Here is a 21,691-nt window from a genome sequence, read left to right on the forward strand (position 1 = left end):
GTTTCTATGACATTGTCAGAGTATTTACCTAGACTATCTTCTGCAGGAACATAAATGCTCTTACAATTCAATTTTAAAAGTACTAGGATCAGTTTTTTAAAGTGCTAATTGTGGAATGAAAGACTATATCATGTACAATGATCAAGAGAATGGCCTTTCAATCAGATGCCACTGGGCTCCTGGATCTGCTATTGATCAGCTAATCAGCTGAGAGACCTCTGCCAAGGAATTTAACCTCTTTAACTCTCAGTTTCTCATGAGTAAAAAGGGGATGATTGCTGAACCCATATTATAGCGTTGTTGTAAATGAGATTGTAAACACATAAAAGCTAAGGGTTTGGCATATACTAAAGAAGAACCAATAATTAGGGAAAATATCCATATCTATATCTATCTATCGATATTTTAATTTCAGTTATTCAAACCAGCCGTATTTTCACATTAGGCTTGGGTGACTGCTAATATAATAGCAACTTCTAAAAAATCTTTGGGGTCAACACTGTAGTTCTCTGTACATTGAACCCATGAGAAATGGGATAATTTTGTAACCTCGGAAGCTAAGCATTATTAGAATTTGAAAATTTGTCATTGCGTGCAGAATTCGAATCTGTCACAGTTTGTGTTAAGTAGAACATCAGTGGGAAACAGGAGACCCTTTATTTGTAACACAGTTAAGGATTCGCAAATACAAAAAGAAGTGTTACTTATTGATTTTTTAAATAATATTTCAAAATATATTTATATGGAATTCAGAGAAGAAGGGAGAGGGAGAAACGAGCCTGCAACCCAGGTGGCATGTTCTCTGACTGGGAATGGAACCGTGACCTCCTGGTTCATAGGTCGATGCTAAACCACTGATCTACGCCAGCTGGGCATGTTACTTTGTTAATAACCAAACAAATACTTTGTATTTTGTTAATGAAATACCAAGTGTGTAAAGAAGAACTCTTGGAAATTGTTGTACTTGAAAATTAGACTGAACAGAAAATAGTGAGTGACTTTTAAAACCTAACCACAGGTTCTTTATTTTAGGTATAAAAGGGTGCTTTTTAACCCCGAAATGTTACTAGGAAAGACAGCCATGCTGTGGCCCACCCGGATTCTGCACAAGAATAAGCATAATGTACTCCAAACAGGAATGGGTTTGTGTAGCTAAATCTCCAATACATGCTAAAGTTCTGGGACAGGAAAGGGATGGGCCTAAGCCCGTCTTTTGTATGTTAATGTGCTTTCACAGCAAAGGTATGTGAATTAACACGGACTGGAGTATTTTTGAAGAAAGACATTTATCTCCTTATTGCCTTCTGTGATGAGCTCAAGGAACACTAGCCTGAACCAAATCTCTTGCTGACCTCTATGGTTTTTACAATCTCCTTTTCCATAGCAGTCAGGGCGGCCTCACTGCCAGAGCAGCACTTCTTCGAGCATCCTCTCATGTGACAGAAGCATCTGTCATACATATCAACACTGTTATTTTCAAAGTAAGCTCTTTAAAAGGTAGCTTGAACAAGAAAAGACAGATTTGCCAAGTTGTATGCTGTTTTGCAGTTAATGTAAGATTACACTGTGAATGGCACTGTGCGGAATGTTACATTCTATTCTGATGCATGTTAAGTTGAACTGGGTAAACAGTGTTAGATGTTTGATTAGTGTTAATATGCAAGATGCAATGATTAGGTATGATTGTTCTTTTAAACTTAGAAACAGTCTTTTTTTAAAAAAAAGAATTCTTTCTTTGATTTCTAACAGATAGTGATAACATTTGTAATTTAAAATATATTGACTTTGACTCAGAAATTAATTTTCACCTTGCAAATTTACTGATACTTACACTGTATAGATAGATGGTAAGAAAACTGCCTGTAAAAACAAATGATGCCAACTTCTGTTTCTTTTTCAAATTGTATCTAAATCCACTGTGTCATTTAAATTTTTTTACCCTTAATTTAAAGTGACTATTTGTAGTTAATGATTTGATGCAGACTTTTGCTAAACAGCCAAGAGGTTAACGTTATTAGGTAGTTGTACTTAAATGATTATACTTCAACTAATAGTAGTTTTCTTGTTATAACATTAGCTTTTTTTTTTCTCCATAGCATAGATTGGGAATCATGTTTTGTTTATTCTTTAACATATACAATTATTCTAGCAGATTTTGTTTATGTTCTACTAATTCTCTCCCAATATTTAGTTTTTCAATAAGGTTTTCTGTTATTGAGTTCTAATTTTGAGCACATTTGCTGATTAATTGTGTTGTTTGTTGAAGTGATTGAAGACTATCAATAAAGGGGAAATTTCACACATCACTTTTATTTGAAAAATACTACACTGTGAAATGCTCTTGCAACTGTATGTTTTGACAAGGCCTGCTTCCATTTAACAGTGTATAAAGTTGTCAGGCAAGTCTCTCAATCTAATAGGTATTTCACTTGTCATGTCAAACCGAAATTTTCCTATAGTAATATTTGACTTACTTGGCTCTAGCCACTATTAATGTTTCCTGGAGCTTGTAAAACATCTAGTTGTCACTCTGACCATTTTAGCTTGTTTGTGCTAATGATTTATTTTCATTTTCTCTAGGATAGAGATCTGCAGCTAAGTGGATTTGATTTATAAGAGGGAATCTACAGTCAATGGCCTCTCTCCCCACGTAGCTACTATGGAAAACAGAGTGGTCAATAGGATTTGGTCTGATAAATAGTGATGACTGAAGATGCTCCTTCAATACATGTGAAGTCAATGGGAGATGCTGGCTGCAGGAAGAGCTTTCTGAGCTTTTCTCGGCAAGTTCACCTTTAAGAAATAGGAGGTGCATTCTACCATTATAAGGTCTTTCTCAAGTGGATACAGATACTTTTGCCTCACTGTAACCGGACAACTGATGTGGGACCATGGCACTGCCCAGATGCACGTGGCCAAGTTATGTGTGGAGAGCAGTAATGGCATGCTTGTTACACAGGGGACTGGGCGCCTCGTTGACTCTCTGTGTGTTGGCATGTTTGCTTCAGGCTGCCCATGTACTCTCCCAAAAATTGGATGATGCAGACCCACTGGTGACTACCAACTTCGGCAAGATCAGAGGGATTAAGAAAGAACTCAATAATGAAATCTTGGGGCCTGTTATTCAGTTTCTGGGGGTTCCATATGCAGCACCGCCAACAGGGGAACATCGTTTTCAGCCTCCAGAGCCACCATCCCCCTGGTCAGATATCAGGAATGCCACTCAGTTTGCTCCCGTGTGTCCCCAGAATATCATCGATGGCAGGTTGCCGGAAGTCATGCTTCCTGTGTGGTTTACTAATAACTTGGATGTGGTTTCATCGTATGTACAAGACCAGAGTGAAGACTGCCTGTATTTAAACATATATGTCCCAACTGAGGATGGTGAGTTTACTGCAGGAAAAACAGGGAGATATATTTATATTTTTTCTTTTCTATTCTAAGTTTTAACAATATTAATTCACGTGTACTGGTAGCATGCATGGCTTTTCCTGTGGGCATGTAGACATATTTTACATGCGTGCATGCCGCTCTTTTTGTTTATGTGTGTCGGTGTACCTGTTTTTTTGTTTTTCCTATGCCTATTCATTTTCTTTCCTCCACAGCACGTATCTTTAGGTAGAAATGGGTTTCTAATTTCCATTTCCTACCGAATGACTTCTGAGAAGATGCATCAACATTTCTCCATTGCATGTGCAGGCTCAACGAATTGGGGATTTTTCGCACTCAGTAAAAAACAGGATTATATCAAGTTAGATAGTGGTGTTGCATGTTACGGCGGTCTGTGATGGAGCGCCATGTTATTTTCTAGTCTTCTATTCATTTTTCAGTAAAAAGAATATCCAAGGAATGTGCCAGAAAACCCGGCAAGAAAATATGTAGAAAAGGAGGTATGTATAAAAGTGGAAATAAAACATGGGGAAAAGCTTGCAGAGGAAGAACAAGACATTCTCCCTAAGGATGATTTGCTGATGTTGGAAAGTGAACGGTTAGGTGATATGTGGAATTCAGTGAAGCCTGTCAGAATAGAAGGATGGTTAAGGAGAGTTCTAGCTGAGTAGCTAACATTTACAAAGCTCATTGTGATGCCCTGTGTTCTGGTGCTGGTAGCATCCACAGGTGCTGGTAGCATGTACAAGAGTTGAATCTCTGCTTTGAGTTGGTGTACTGAGGAAAGGTTACTTAGGCTATTACATCGCTTGCAAGGAACCCGAGCAATGCTTCCTTCCTAACTGGTCAACTTTTGATCTCTGAACCCTGTTCTGCAGATAGAGATTTCTGTTCCTCATAACATTGATAAATTCAGTCACAGATGTCGTGTTTCGTTTATTCATTCTTAGCTCCTTCTGAGCACCCTGTGAACTTTCTCATGTAAGGGTACATTTGATATAACTACTGGGCAATTACTATTATTAGGTGATGTATTTTTCCCCAAGACAGTCTTTTCATTTTCAGCTACGCTTCCAATAGAGAATGAGATTTTGCAGATTTTTATACTAAATATTTACAGTCTTAAAATTACTTTAACATTTTTATATTTATGTTAAACATTTTAAAACATAGGGAAGAACATGATTCAGAAGCTACAATTAAATCAACCTTCAAATCATCCTCTAGCCAGATTGAGCAAATGTAGACACTGACAGCTGCAAGCTTGCATCTGAATGTATCTTGTCCACACTTTATTTTTGTATAACATCCAGTAAATCACTCATAGGAGAGTATGATTTTCTATGGCAGTAAATTATCTAAGTGTTATTTTTTACCCTATTCATAACTTTGTAGAATTTCAATCTTCATACAGAAGTCATATTAATATTCAAGTGCTATATATTCTATCTCCCTATGCACTTCTAGTTTCCTGGCTGGGCCAAATCAGATTTTATTACAAAACCCTTATGGGGTGGGGAATGACTACACCATTCTATTTTACTGGGATTACATTCTATGGAAGAAGCTTTATATAACAAAATACTTGACTTCAGATCAGGAGTATTTGCACTGAATTGCATTTGGTTTGGTTTTGTTCTTGTTCTTATATCTTAGGTCATACTAGTAGAATGGGACTCAACCTTTATTTTATTATGGACTTGAGGCCTGTTGCATAAAAAGATTCATGCAATAGGCCTTCCCTTCCCCTGGCTACCGGTACGGGTTTTCCTCCGGCACCCGGGACCCAGGCCTTCACTCCGGCCGGAGCCGCCTTCAGTCTTCGCGGCTCCGGCTGGAGCCGTCTTCAAGCCTCACTGCTCTGTCCGGAGCTGCCTTCAGTCTTCACTACGCTGCTTCGAGCTTACGTATGTAAATTAACTGCCATCTTTGTTGGTGGTTAATTTGCATATCTTGCCGATTAACCAATTGGAGGCATAGCAAAGGTATGGTCAATTACCATGTTTGTCTATTATTAGGTATGATACCATGGTTTGGGTTAAAATTATAGTATACTTAAGAAGGTGGATGTGAGGGCAACAAAGAAGGGTGTTTTAAAACAACTGAAACAAAGTCTCTTGTTTTTTCTCAAATGATAAACACTGCAGTAATTTACATCTCTTCAACTAATGTACAATACTGCAGTAGTTATTATTATGCTGCTTATTAAGTATGTGTAATTAGCTAAGTGACTTTCACCTCTTATCACAAAGATGTTGATTCACAAAGTCATAAATAAAGATGTTATTGAAGAATGCATAAATAGAGCATAATACATAAAATATCAACAATAAAAAATGATAAGGGGTACCAAAAGATAAGCTAGTAAATGAGAAAGTGACCTTTCTTCTCATACAATTTCAGGGGAGAATGGATTCATTAGAAAATTCTTTTTTATTGTTCTTTGGATTGCTCATTGTATCTACTTTATGAGAGAGTTGGCAAAGAGGTTGTGCTAATTACTTTGGCAAATTTTAAACTAATTTATTACTAGCCTCAGGGCAAACATCTATAGATCCCTAGTTTAGTCTGTGTGGTTTGTAGTCCACATCTATTCTGTTTCTGTAGTAAGCATTCTAAAAATTATTTTACTTTGGTATTTATTATATCCTATTAATATTAAATAAATTCTGCTCATAGCTGTCTGCATGTCATATCAACATCTAAATAAAAATAGTTTAATTTTATTTTCTACAAAGTCTTTTCAAAGTAAACAAAACTAAAGTTTAGGGATTTGACTTTTAAGCAGGGGAGTAGAAATTTTCCCCAGACTTTTAACTCTCTTTTCTTCTCTGTCATGAAGGGTGTATATTCTGCTCATTTCAAGAAATTATATTATCCTGGTTCAAGAAAATATTAGACATTTTGTCTTCATACATATACTTATACATATTACATATGGACTATGTAGTTCTTCCACAAAAGTCTAGGAGTTTATACATGATGGTTTAGATACTATAGGAATAGCTATAGTGCATTTTATCTAGGTGCTAATGAAATTCTGGCTGTGTTATTTTTTAATTGTATATGGTCACCTGCAGAGGCAGATGGAACCCACCCCTGTGCCAAGTGCACCACAATCTGTGCATACTGTATTCATTAAAAACTATTTCTTAATTGCCTATTAAAAGTCATGTGCTATTTAAGGGAGTTAGTAATGAATGAAACAAAGATACGCCTTCCCATAGAACTTACATTCAACTATGTTTACAAAGGACAAAGCATTTTTTTTTTTTTTTGCACTTTAGTCTATACAAAAGGAAGAAAATCTTTCTTCTCCAAGAGATGCCTTGCCATGGTTTTTAATTAGAGCTTTTATAATATTTTTCTGTGCAATTGAAGAAAAACATATTTTTACCAATAGGCTGACTTTGGTTTAAAACAAACCCCAGTTGCATTTTTTAATCTATCTTTTTATATTTCCCATGATAGTTTTAGCCATATGTTAATTACTCTCTAGATATTTTTTCAGAGTTTTATTTTTGTAAAATTGAAAGAAAAGATGAGGCTTACAATGAGATGACTGTCAACCCTTGGCCAGATAGGCTGATAACATGTGATAGAAACTGAAATTTAAATATGGAGGACAGAAATAATTTATTACAAAAACTTTATTAGAAAATTGATTTCTATTCTTATTATACAAATAAGAAAGTAGGTTATGAGTTATGTGTTTTGACCCAGTTCCTACTGCTAGTAAGTAGTAGAACCCTATTTGGCACTAGTTTTTGCTTATATTAGATGTACTTCCATAATGTTAAATTTCTTCCAGTAGATAATTCCTTTAGCAGAGACTTGCATCTCTTCACCCTTCTACTCTTCCATTTTTCCTTCTTTGTTTGCATATTTACATATATTGTGAATTCTTTTTATTCTATGAGTTGACTCTAAGACAGTTTTAATTCTCACCTCAATTACATTGGGTTAACCAATGTTAGCAACTGTTTTTCCAGTACTCTGTTTAGTGAATACTTTTAAATACTAGGCATATTTTTTTTTTTTTACTGTCCAGACCAAGATCCCAACATAGTCTCCTGGCTGCTTTAATTTATGCTTCATTTTGTTACTCTAGTTTGCTCTCTTGTGAGAGTTGCCAACAGACCATACAAGGGTAAAATAATCAGCGGTAAACATGATAAGGAGGAACAAGAGACCCAGAGAATCCACAGACAAATTGATTGGCTCATGGATACCCTAGAGCGGTGTATCTTTGAATTTCTCCAAACTTTATTATTTTCATAGTTTATTAAAAAAAAGATTTTTATCGATTGCAGAGAAGAAAGGAGAGAGAGAGAGAGAGAAGCATCAATGATGAGAGAGAACCATTGGTTGGCTGCCTCCTGCAAGCCCCACATGGGAGATTGAGCTTACAACCCGGGCATGTGCCCTGACCCTTAACCTCCTGGTTCATAGGTCTCCTGGTTTATAGGTCGATGCTCAAGCACTGAGCCACACAAGCTGGGCTTCATAATTCTTTTGAAATGAATACAGAATAATTTTTATTTCTGCAGTGGCAAGAAATTGTTTTTTGTTTTTAATTTCCCCCAATTTTTATTGTACAGAAAATAAGAATCTCGATAGATGGCTCTTGTATGATTCTTAACTCATTGAGCATTTTATTCCTGATTTTCATAAGTATTTTACTTTTATATGCTATGTTTAGTAGTCTTTACCTGAGATAATCTTGAATTCATTCAAAAGCCTTTCCACAGATTTAGGGGTTTTTGGTTGTTTGTTGAACAAAGACTGATTTTCCCACAATTAAATATGTATAACAATGACCCCTATCTCTGTCAATGTGTCTAGGATTTTAAAAGGAGATTATATTCCAGAATGTTCTTCCTTCTTGCTTATTTATTTAATTAATTTATTTATTCATTTAACAAACATTTATTAAGTTCTTTCTCTGTGCCAATTAGATGGCTGTGCTAGATCCCAGAGATACATCACAGAAACAAACAAACAAATGAAAAACAAAACAAAAAATATGTGTCTTTCTAGAGCTTACATCTGTGTGTAGAGACAAATGTAGACAATAAACAACTAAATTGAAAAGTGTAAGAATATAAAAAACAAACAAACTATGGATGTTCAAGAGTACTGGTGTGGAGGGAAAAGGTCATTTTAAATACAATAATCAGTATAGTCCTCACTAGGAAGGGGATGAAGTGGGTATCTGGGGAAAAAGGTAGTGCAAAGGCATTAAGATGAGCATCTGTCTTATGTATTTAAGGAACATCTAGTAGTATAGCATATCTGGAAAAAAAGAAGTAATAAGATTAAAAGGATCTGACTTTATATTAAAGAGATAATTCTGACTGATGTATTAAAAGTAGATTGAACAGATTTGCCTAAAACTTATTTGCCATCAATTATGATAGAATAAATGGATGGTAGAATGGTTTAGGGGGAGACACAGTAGAGAGATGATGTTTCATTTTGTACATGTTAAAATTCAGGTAACTCTTAGAAATCCAACTGTAGACATCAAAGAACCAGTTAGAAGTTCAGGAGTGAATTCTAGGTTGAGATATCAATTTTGGAGTCCCTGTGATATATAAGATAAAGATTTAAAGTCATGAGGCTAAGTGAGAATAAAAGGAATTCAATGAAAATAGAGAAAAAGACACCAAAGACTGAACTATGAGACATTCCAACATGAAGAGGTCTAGGAGCAGAAAAGAAAAGGCAATGGTGACTCACAAAGTATTTTACATTAAGATGGGAGGAAAACCAATATTTTTTGTTATTGTTGTCCTGGAAGCTAGGTAAAGAAAATGCATCAAAATAAACAGAGTGATCAATTCTGACAAACTAACTTTTGTGGAGTACTGTGGACCAGACACACTGGGGTGGGTCTATGAAAGAATGGGAGAAGATTTAGAGTTGCTGAGCATAAATATAATTATTTTAAGGAGTTTTGATATAAAAAGGAGCAGAAAAAAATGGGTACACAAGAACAATAGAGATTGCTTTTGTTGATAGAGTTCAAACCAGAAGAAATAAATAAATGTTTGTATATAGTAGGAAGGGAGCAATTAAAAATATAGGAGAAAGATGGTAGACTGTAGAATAATATCCTCACATATAGATGGGATGTGGTAAACAATTGGAAGTTTGGGATTAAACCCTAACCCTAACGCAAGAGCATAGGTAGATAATTTAAATTAACACATAGTTAGGCAGAGTCCATAGGTAGAAATGCTAGTGGGGTTCTATTCTATTGCTTCTATTTTATTTGCTTGATGTGTAATATTAAGGGACATGGAGATAGAATTAGAACTGGTGAGCTCTTAATGCATTCTAGGCCTTATTAATTTATTTAATATCACAATTATCCTGTGACATTCTTATTCCCACTTGACAAATGCAGAAATAGAGGACTAAAGAAGTTAAGTATCTTGTCCAAAGATACATAATTTGTTGATGACCAATTAAATTTTCTTTGGGGAGATTATTTTAGAACAGAGGGGACAAAATAAAATAACAAAATGGCAACTGTGTATATGGGATTCTGATCACATAGAAAATGGTGGCCCATTTGCTAATAGAAAAATCACATCTGGCTTATTTGGGGTTTGAAGATAAATGGGAAACCAGATAAACCAGAGATTTTGCTTCTTATCTGTATTAGTAATCCTGGTCACATGTGGTTAAGTCATCTAAAAGCTAAACAGTTTTAGTTGTAATTCTTAAATGAAATAGAGCTAAAAGGCTGTAAGTTTTGAAAGAACAACATCAATCGTTCCATTGTTTACTGACAGGCAGAGGGAGTCTCCTGAAGCAAATGATTAAAAGACCATTGTAGTTGTCCAGCTCAATTTTTCCAGAGAATCAATAATTTTAGAAACTTATAGAAATTGGGGTTAAAGTTGAAAACATTTAAGACATAAGCCATCAGCAAAAAGAGTTATGCCACAAAATAAATCCTTTGTAGAAATGACTTTCCTTCTATCCAGTGTAATGACTAATTTTTTTTAATGTATTGTTTTCACATATAGAACATACTATTAGCTTAATCATTATGGTTCAGTTTTTGGTCTAATTCACTTCTATATTACTTACCATTACAGATTTTGTTGATAATCTTTTGTCCTTTAATATTTCCCCTATAAATACTATTTTTCTTCCTCCCGCCATCATGGTACATGCTAAAGTAGTTTAGGAAATGGCCACTCTAATATGGGAGGAGGGTTACGGGGGCTGGATGCAAAAGGTGAGGGGATTAAGAAGTACAAATTAGCAGTTAAAAATAGTCACAGGATGTAAAGTACAGCAAAGGGAATACAGTCAATAATGTTGTAATAACTATGTATAGTGCCGGATGGGTGCTAAACATCAGGGAGACCACCTTGTAAGTTATAAAAATGTCTAACCACTATGCTGTACACCGAAAACTGATAGAATTTGAATGTCAACTGTAACTAAAAATCACCCCAGGATTGATCATCTTAAACTCTGGACTAGATGTGGAAGCATAATTTTTAATCATAAATCTTTACATAGCTCTATATCAGTAGACAGAGAACTTTAGAAAATGCTTCCTATATTGTTTTCCTACAGCTGCTGTAACGAATTGACACAAACTGTGTGGCTTAACAAGGCAGAGATTTATTTTCTCATAGTTCTGGGGTGGAGATGTCCAAAATCAAGGAATTGGCAGGGCTGGTTCTTTCTGGAGACTCTGAAGGAGGAGAATGTCCCTGCCTCTCTCCAGCTTCTGGTGGTAGCCAACTGTCCTTGGCTGCCCTTGCCTTGTAGTGACGCTGCTTCAGTCTCTACCTCTGTTGTCATAGGGCTTTCTTCCCTGTGTGTCTCCCCGTGTCTCTGGGTCTTCACGTGACTTTCTTATAAGGTCACCAGTCATAGGATTTATAGCCCACCCTAATCCAGGATGACGTCAACTTAATTACATTTGCAAAGCCCCTATTGCTAAATAAGGTCATCGTATTATATTGCTAGGGATGCTCTGGCAAAGTACCAGGAACTACATGGCTTAAACAGCAGAAAATTTTTGTTTCATAGTTTTGGTGGCTTGGAAGTGTGAGATCAAAGTGTCAGCAGGGCTGGTGCCTTCCGAGGGCTGCGTGGAAGAATCTGTGCTAGCTCTCTCTCGTTGGCTATCTTCTCCCTGTGGCTCTTCGCATGGCATTCTCCCTGTGCTGTGTTCAAATCACCCCTTTTTATAAGGACACCAATCATATTGGATTAGGTCCACTCTAATGACCTCGTTTAACTAATTATATCTACAAAGTCCCAAATTCTAAATAAGGGCACATTCTCAGGTACTCAGGATTAGGAAGTAAATATATCACTTGGGATTAACACAATTTAGTCAAATTCGGAGGTTCTAGTTGGACATGAATTATTGAGGGACACCATGCACACTTCCACTTTTTGCAATAACTTACCCAAGAACAGGCGGCTGCTAGTTAGGAGTTCTGGGGCTTCTTTCCAAATCAAAAGTAATATTTCATGTTATATTCAGCCCCCCCCCCCCCCAGATATAGATTCTCCTTGCTGTCTTGAGAAGTTTCTTTATTTTTAAATATTTTTTCTGTGAAGATAGAGTACTATGCATTAGTCTAGCCACTTTGAAATATCCAAGTGTTTAACTCTGTGTAGATAAAATGATTTAAATATTTTTAATCTTTCCCTGAATTTCAAGTGTTTTATCCAGCTGGTTACTTCCTTGAAAACATAGTTTTAGTTAAAATTAAGGTCCTACCAGTTTAAAACTGTAGTAGAATTGATTTTCAATTTTGTTTCATTCATCATATTTAGGCAATTAGATGAAGTTCTTTTTAAAATAATTTTTAACTTAAGACCTATTTTTTTTTGTTTACTGTAATCCCATTCATGTAGTATCTAGGTAATGATAGCATTTAGAGAAATTTAATTATAGCCCATGATTTTCATTAAAGCGTGCAAAGTGTTGCAAAATTCAGCTTTAAACAATGCCAAAAGGAAATCATAATAAAAGAAGCTGGGGTCATTGTAACCATAATGATCATTTTCAAAAGTAGGAAATATGATTAATCAATGGTGGTCTTAATTTTCTGCTCCTCCTTTTAGGTGTGAAGGAAGAGTCTCCATTCTCCCCTCCATCCCTTTCCTTTGAGGAAATACCTTTGAAGCAGTTATGCTAAAAATAAATGACATATTACCTTCCTAGTCTTAGGAGGTTAACACAAGAACTCCTTAGCTCTAACCTCTTCCTCTCACAAAAGAGTTCTTGTTCCGTCTCCTCAAAAAGCTTGGGCTCCTCTTCAAGAAAATTCTTTCAAAGTTCCTCACAGTGGAAGGGGATAGAAGGATAAGTGTACAGAACAAATATGACAGGAGGACAAATGTGACCCTGCCAAGTAGATAAGATGCATTTGTAAATATAGCTGCTCCCAGAAAATTCTTCCAAGGGTAAAATTATTAAGAACGTATACTCCCCTTCTGATTTGGATTCCTAGGCCTCTTAGGAATATATATGTCCTTATGAAGCGGTCTTTGGAAAGAGGAATGCCCATAGCTAGGGCTAAATCTTCATTCCTGCTATGTTCCCACTCCCTATCTTCCTCAGCTCACCATCTTTCCAGACAGTGAGCAGGTGGCCTCAGTTTGCAGCTCTGAGCTTCATCAAAAAGATGTAATATGTCCTTTTGGCACAGGAATACACAAGCCAGACAGATCCAGACATTTCTGCACCAGGCAGTCGAGTAGCCAGCTAGTGCTCTTCTTGACCTACCCCAATTCCCACCATCACACCCCCCCATGCTTCCACAAACCTGGTCCACCAGGGTAGCTGGGCTTGCATTTCATATATATATATATATATATATATATATATATATATATATATATATATATATATATATATATATATTCTTTACAGAGAGGAAGGGAGAGGGATAGAGAGTTAGAAACATCGATGAGAGAAACATCAACCAGCTGCCTCCTGCACACACTGGGTATGTGCCTGCAACCAAGGTACATGCCCTTGACTGGAATCGAACCTGAGACCCCTGAGTCCACAGGCCAATGCTCTATCCACTGGGCCAAACCGGTTAGGGCTGGGCTTGCATTTCTTACACATATAAAGCGAACACCTGCAAAGGTCTGTTTGCAAGAAAAGAAACGATAGTGGGGCAAGGAGATTCTGTTATTTTAAAAAACCTTGGAAGTCATTTAGTTAGGGGGTTAACCGCATTTTAATGAAAACAAATTTCTATAAATCTGGATTCTGAAGAGAAAATTTTTCTATGTTGACCATTTAAAATATTTTGTATTCCAACTCACTCTGAAAGGCCAAGAACAATATTTTTTGTTTTATGAATAAAAATTTACACAGTTTAACAAAGGACATTTTGAGGAAGAAAAAAACCAACAACCCACAGACAACCCTATAAATCCTTATAGTAGTAGAATATTTACTGGGGCCTCAGATTGCCATTAATGCAATCTTTTTTTTTTTTTTTTACTTTTAATTTATTTATTGATTAAGGTATTACATATGTGTCCTTAACCCCCTTTTACCCCCCCCCCCCCCACTCATGCCCTCACCCCCCTGTTTTCTGTGTCCATTGGTTAGGCTTATATGCACGCATACAAGTCTTTTGGTTGATCTCTCCCCTTTACCCCCACCCTCCCCTACCTTCCCTCTGAGGTTTGACGCTCTGATCGATGATTCTCTGTCTCTGGATCTGTTTTTGTTCATCAGTTTATGTTGTTTATTATATTCCATAAGTGAGTGAGATTATTTGATATTTATCTTTCTCTGACTGGCTTATTTCGCTTAGTATAATGCTCTCCAGTTCCATCCATGCTGTTGCAAATGGTAAGAATTCCTTCTTTTTTACCACAGCGTAGTATTCCACTGTGTAGATGTACCACAGTTTCTTAATCCACTCATCTATTGATGGGCACTTAGGCTGTTTCCAAATCTTAGCTATGGTGAATAGTGCTGCTATGAACATAGGGATACATATATCCTTTCTGATTGGTGTTTCTAGTTTCTTGGGTTATATTCCTAGAAGTGGGATCACTGGGTCAAATAATGGAATCTTTGAACATCACAATAATGTTTCCCTCCCTCCCTCCCTCCCTCCCTCCCTCCCTCCCTCCCTCCCTCCCTCCCTTCCTCCCTCCCTCCCTCCCTTCCTTCCTTCCTATTGTGTGTGTGTGTGTGTGTGTGTGTGTGACTTTGCTCTGCTTGTGTCCTGTTGATGTTGCTTTCCTCTGTTTTATGTTCTGTGTGCAAAAGCACAGCCTCAGATTTCCCACATGGCTGTTCCTTCTCTCTCAGCTGGGATCTGCTGTGGACAAAGTACCCACATCCAGCACCAAAGACACTCAGTTGGGCAGGTATATTCTTTGCCCTCACGGAGCTTCCATTGCAATGACATCCTGCTCATAACACGAAACAGGGCATTTTTTTGGTGGCCATGTCAATATTACCAAGTAAATGTAAGCCTGGTTTGTATTAAACTTTCAAAACAAAATGAAGGAATGGCTGTTTCTATGGGGAAGAAAAGTAATGATGCTGATATTTGGCACTGCGTTCCCTATAATAAAACATTTAATTAAATCTTTAAGTGTGTATGGAGCACAAAATATGCTCATCAGAATAAAACATATCAGGCATAACCAAAACTGTAATTAGATCAGCCCTGTTGCCTGGGCCCACCTTAGTTGCTCTAACAGGGAGCACTGGTTTAAAACTTTTTATCCATCTGCTTAAAAAACAAAAACAAAACAAAAAACAGCCTATGCTGTACCTATACGATCTCTGTATAGCTTGGGAATGCTTTAGTCACTGATACAGCAGCTGCCGAATTACTGGGCTACACAGGCTGTCTCTTCTAGAGGTAAATGAAGAGCTACCATCGGTGTTCTTCCCACGCTTCTGTTGAGTGTCTACTCTGTGCAGCGCCCTGTGTTTGGCCCCAGAGACACGGAGATAAAAAGGGATTAACGAGCTCCCCTTCAAGTGCTCACTATCTCGGGGGGTGGCAGCTACAGAAAGCCAAAATAACAAGGCAGTAAGCGCCCCGAGGAAGGGAGGCAAAGGGGCATTATGGGAACACGTCAGGAGAGGTGTCTATGGCGCAGAGATGCTTTGCTACAGAAAGCCGCCCCTGATGGAGCACTCAGGAATGAATGCAGAAGTCCCTTGCTAGTGTGGTCTGTGGGACCATTTTACTGAGCATCTTCATACTGAAATCTTTCTGAGTGCTTCTTTTAAAAGCTTGTTTGCTTATTTGTGTGTGGGGGGGTAGGTATGTATGTGTAGCTGTATGTCTCCTTCTCCGTTGCCTGGATACCAGCCGTCTCCTCTTACTGCTCTCACTTTACCAGACTTTGGAGACACTACCTATCACTTCTGAGGTGCTCAAGCCGATCTCTCCTGGGTGGGAAAAGGGAGCAACCACGCCTGAAACAAAATGCAAAGAAACAAACTTGTTCCTTAAATACAAACAAACAGGCTTGCTATGAGCATCTTCACTAGGAGTAATCCATAGCAATTTAAATATGTAGACTTGTTCAAATACAATTATTCCATTTTATTTACTAAATAACCGAGGCTTTTGAAGAAGTAACTTCCAGAGAAGTGAGGTGTTTAAATGTGAAGCTATTGGAGCCAACCCTCTCCTCCTGGGGTGGTCACTCAGGGAAATGTGCAGGCAGCGCTGAACCCTGAACTCGGACTTTGCAAGCATCATCCTACCACTTCTGTGCACACTTTCCCCTATCCTTCTCTGTTTCCTCACCTTAATTTAGAACCTCCATAATTTCTTGCCTGAACCACTACAATAGCCTCATAAGAGGTCTTCCTATTTCTGCTCCTGCAATGCATTCTATACATAGCAGCCAGGGTGATCTTTAAAGTCTGAAATCAGATTATATCACTTCTTTTTAATTCCCTTAGGGATTTCCTTTTGCTTTTAGAATAAAAGTAGGACTCCAGACCATAGACTCCAGATCCCATCGAATGACTTCTGCCCACTTCCGAAATCTCCTTCCACAAAATGCCTCCCCTTGCTCTCAACGTTCTAGTCTGGCTGATCTCCTTTTGGTTATCGGAATAGCCAGTATCTGTCCTACCTCAGGACCTTTGCACTTGCTGTTCCTTCTACCTTGAATGTACAGAGTCTACCTCTTTTCCTAAGTCATATAATTCCAGTCTTGGCAATATGCCACCTTGTCGAAGCAGCCTTTGCTGAGCTGTCTGTGAAGCTAACCTCCTCTCACCGTCTTCCTCCAGTTATTCTTTGATGTCCCTTTGGTTATTTCCTGTGCTGTGCTTAAATCTTTATATGAAGCGATCTTGTTCATTTATGTGCTTACATATTTATTCTCAGGCTGCCCCAGAAGAACATTTCTCCTCTCCACTGCTATACCCACAGTACTCACAGGGACTTAATACATATTCATTGAAAACATAAACATCCTTAAGAAACAATGCACTTTGTTGGAGAGAGCCTTCATCTCCCACCTTCTGCATTTGTTTGAGTAATACTGCACCTGGAATCATTCCTCACCAGACATAGCAAGTAGGAATATATTCTCTTCCTCGCTGCTCTGCAATCACTATTTGTCGATGGCTCCCCAAATGAAGAAAATTTCAAAGCCAACATCAGAGTCCTTAACTAAGAAATAACAGTGTTCAGTAGCTCAGTGTCTGACACATATCACCTGGACTCTGTTGCAGGGCCCTCGGGGCCAGTGGCTGCCAACAGCCGAGGCTCTTGGCTCTCTGCCTGCGCACGTTACTTCCAGCCTTATTGCCTCGGCACTGAATTTATATTTTAATACAGGACGCCAACAGTGCATTTGTGTAATAGGAGCATGGAGAATGATTTTTCTTTTCCAGACCGAAAGCTTCATTTTTCCTCCCCACCTTCTAATTGAATTTCCTTTTCCTCTTACCCAACTCCAATTTCCCTCCCTTGACAAATATATCTTCTCTTGTAATTAGTTTGATTCCTTTGTCCTTGTTCTATCATCTACCTCTGTGACAGGACTTCTTGCCACTGTTTCTGCTAAGACATGTCAGTTGGGGTTCATGAAGAGGCAGAGACTGAGTACAAGATGATCTAAGAAGAGATCCAACTGGATTTAAGGGATTTTCTAAATGCCATCAAAGAGCCCTCCGGTGGTCTGGGCTGGGGATGTCCTTCCTTATGGTTTAGCTTTTAGTTGGTTCATATCATTATTAATATGTACATACATCCAGATGGTTATTTTTTATTCTTTTATTTAATATTAGCAATTATCAGCTTTCTGAGAAAAAGCCAGAAATCACTGTATAAAATGGGGCAAACCAGAGACCTTACTGTATGGACAGTATCATAGGCAGAGTTTTGGAACATAGTGGATGCCCAATAAGTGGTTGGCAAGTGCAGGGACATTTGGAGAATGACAGCTACCACACAGCTTAGATTATTGAGATAAATGGAGAGGCCAGTGGCTTTTCTAGTGGACAGTGGAGGCTGGACCTGGACAGTTCAGGGTGGAGAGGCATAGTCAGAGCATGGCAGACCTAGTCTCTCTGTCTTGTTGGAGAGACAAATCTGGCAGGAGGAGAGACTAGATCAAAGTCTTAGAACACATGTTGGAGCTGATGGAGAAGAGGGTGTTAGATTCCTGGCAGAGTGGGCTTCATGGGAAGGTGGTCTGTGCTGTCAGACCGATCCTGTGTTCAGAACAGCTCCAGGCTTAGTTAAATGCTCTACTCTCACTATCTTGAAATGTATGATAATAATTTTACATGGGCTCCTGCATTTCTGCTTGGCATCTAACCCTCCCCCACCCCCACAAATTATGTCTTTTCCCCAATGCTGCCTACCCATAGATGTTCATATAATTAAAAAAGGTAGTAGAATATAAATCCTCTGTGCATATTCAAAAGTTCATTAAAACCCTATGAACATTTGTGTTGGTACCCTTACAGTACCCTTCAGATCTAAGAGGAACAACAGAATAAGGACATGTTGTAACTTGGGGAGATTAAATATCTGTTTTATAAGCCTATTATCATGCATTTGTTCATAGTCTCATGAAAGAATTATTAAGTGTTTCATATGTCCTAAGGATTATGATAGGGTAAAAACATCTAGATGTGGTATTTGCCCTTAGGGGGCAGTCAAGCAAAGGATTAAAAAACCCTATATAATGAAAGCCTAATATGCTAAGTGTCTAGTTGACTGGTTGGCTGTTCAACCAATCAAAGCATAATATGCTAATGATATGCTAAGGCCGCTCAACCGCTTGCTATGACGTGCACTGACCACCAGTGAGCAGACAGTTGACTGGTTGACCAGTAGCTATGATGTGCACTGACCATGAGGGGACAGACACTCTGACTGGTAGGTTAGCTTGCTGCTGGGGTCCAGCCGATCGAGACTGAGCGAGACAGGCTGGACATATCCTGGAGCCTCCTGTGGTCCCTCCTCAGTTGGCCAACTTCTTGCATCCCTCCTTGGCCCCGATCATGCACCGGTGAGGTCCCTTGGCCTGGCCTATGCCCTCTCGCAATCCGGGACCCCTTGGGGGATGTTGGAGAGCTGGTTTTGGCCGGATCCCGCAGGCCAGGCTGAGGGACCCCACTGGTGCACGAATTTGTGCACCAGGCCTCTAGTAATTATTATAACAGCCACCACTTGTACAGTGCCTATCATAGAATAGCCGTTTTTTAAAGGTTTACACAGTCATGTGTCACTTAGTGAGGGAGATACATTCTGAGAAATGCATTGATAGGTGATTTTGTCATTGTGCAAATGTGGAGGGGTCATGCTGAACAAAACACGTGATTAAATCAAGCACGAGAGAAAATGATGCAATCAAGAGCTGTGGTAAACACGAGATGTATGAGGCTGCTGCCAGTTTAGCACTGCATACTCTTATATTACAAACTTTTTTATAAGTAGACAGAGTGCATGCTAAAGTAATGATAAAAAGTGTAGTATAGTGTATAGTAAATATATCAATCAGTAACATGCTCATTTATTATCATTATCAAGTATTATGCCCTGTACATAATTATATGTACTATACTTTCATATGACTGGCATTGCAGCAGGTTGTTTACACCGGCATCACCACAAACAGGTACACAGTGCATTGTGCTGCAACTTTATGATAGCTGCTATGTCACTAGGCAGTAGGATGTTTTCAGCTCCATTATAATCTTAGTAGAGGTCCAATGCATGAGTAGGCTTTCCTTCCACCGGCTGCCGGCACCAGCTTCCCTCTGGCACCCGGGACCCAGGCTTCCCTCCCAGCCCTGGCTTTTTCCAGAAGGTCATCCAGAAGGATGCCCAGTCTAATTAATTAGCATGTAATGCTTTTATTATTATAGGTGGGACCACCTTCATAGGTGCGGTCCATTGTTGAACACATCATAAAACATCATTATGTGGCTCATGGATGTAGTATTAAGTTACTTAATTCTCACAAAAGCCCCATGAAATTGTTATTTTTAGTATTCTCACTTTACTGATTAGAAACATGAGAAACAGATTGGTTACATATACTGTATAAAAGTGGTTCTCAACCTTGGCTGCACATTTGAATCACCTGGGAATCTTTTTAAAATCCTGATTTCTGGGCCTCATCCTCCAGAAATTCTGTTTCTTTGTTATGAGGTGGGGCCACAACATTAGTAACAAAGAAACAGAACTTCCGGAGGGTGAGGCCCAGAAGTCAGGATTTTAAAAAGATTCCCAGGTAATTCTAATGTGCAGCCAAGGTTGAGAACCACTGCATAAGGTTCCATAGCTAGAAAGTGACAGAGTCAGGATTCAAACCCAAGTACCTAACTCCATTGAGTGTGTCCTTATCTACAAAGTGTAAGAAATGTTAGAGGTGCTCTGAGGGAACTAATGAAAGTTTATATAGGGCAGGATGCTGCCCAAAGCAGGGACTGGCCAGTTCTATCTTGGATGGGACATGATGACAAGAGGTTTTAATCTTGCTTGAAATGGACTGTGAAGAATGAGGAAGTGGCCCCTCCATGGAAGAAGAGGATTTCCTGGGAGGGGGTGGGAGACTGGGCCAGGCAGAGAGCAGCATGTGGACAGAGAGTGTCCTGAGCGATAAGCCTGGGCCAGGCAGCTCCCAGAGCTTTGTGTCTGAGGAGCTTGGAGGTTTTCTCCAGGTGATGACAACTTGTTAAAAATTGCAAGCGAAGGCTTGACTTGATCAAGTGAGCACTTTAGAATATTCTCTCTGACCACAGTGTAAACAACAGAATCCAAGGATAAAACCCCCCACAAAATCCAAGGATGAAAAACCACGGTAGAGACAAGTAGAAGAGTATTGCAATGATGTGTCAATGACCATGAGGACCGTACCAAAGGCAATGGCTGGGGGTAGAAAGGAAATGAAGGGTAAGAGAGGATATTGGCAGTTCCATAAAATTGGGGGGGGGTTGACTGGTTGTTGAGAGGTCAGAGAAAGGGATGGAGCCTATTGTCTCACTGGCCAGAGCCTTTCTTCTTTACCCGCTGTCCTTACTAGCCCTGACCAGCTTTCTTTTTCTTTGTTTTATTTTAATATATTTTATTGATTAATTTTTTACAGAGAAGAAGGGAGAGGGATAGAGAGTTGGAAACATCGATGAGAGGAAACCATCTATCAGCTGCCTCCTGCACACCCCCTATTGGGGATGTGCCTGCAACCAAGGTACATGCCCTTGACCGGAATCAAACCTGGGACCCTTCAGTCCGCAGGCCGATGTTCTATCCACTGAGCCAAACCGGTTAGGGCCCTAACCAGCTTTCTTTACCAGGGCATCTTCACCAGGACTGAAGGAGGAGGTATAAGTAGAGTCAGGTACAATGAAGAAATGAAGTTTGAGGAAATTAGAAGTGCCAGTGGCAGACGAGAAAGATAACAGGGAGAAAAATGGGCACCAGAAAACAAACCGAAGGACAGAATGGAATATTGAAAAAAATTTTGTCTCTTATCTGCTACATGTAAGGTAAATTCTTGAAAATAATGGCACCTACCTGTCAAATGTAAGGTTAACTTTTGGAAATAATGCCACACGTGTATATTTATTTTACTGAGCCATCTTTTAAAAATAGAACTTGAAGGGGAGATAAGTGTGCCAGATAAGACAGAGACAGATGACAGGGAAGTTTGGCAATGAGGAGAGGAAAGAGTCATAACTCTGTAACCAAGCCTTGGTCGGGGAAAGCTGGAAAATGCGAAGAAAGACGTGCATAGGCAGGAAATCACAAACTGTCAACTGGAAAGACAGCAAAAT

The 21,691-nt window shown here is 38.7% G+C and overlaps 1 protein-coding gene across 2 annotated transcripts in view; it reads left to right on the top strand.

The window, feature by feature from the left end:
* The window catches only part of NLGN1 (neuroligin 1), an 846,948-nt gene that overhangs the window by 152,789 nt on the left and 672,468 nt on the right, over positions 1-21,691 (top strand). For both annotated transcript variants that reach the window (XM_059687065.1, XM_059687064.1), the window contains exon 2: positions 2,581-3,384. In XM_059687065.1, the coding sequence (XP_059543048.1) occupies positions 2,892-3,384 (493 nt within the window). In that variant the 5' untranslated portion in view covers positions 2,581-2,891. The remainder of the gene's footprint in view (positions 1-2,580; positions 3,385-21,691) is intronic.

This window comes from Myotis daubentonii, chromosome 3, assembly GCF_963259705.1.
Source record: "Myotis daubentonii chromosome 3, mMyoDau2.1, whole genome shotgun sequence".
NCBI lineage: Eukaryota > Metazoa > Chordata > Mammalia > Chiroptera > Vespertilionidae > Myotis > Myotis daubentonii.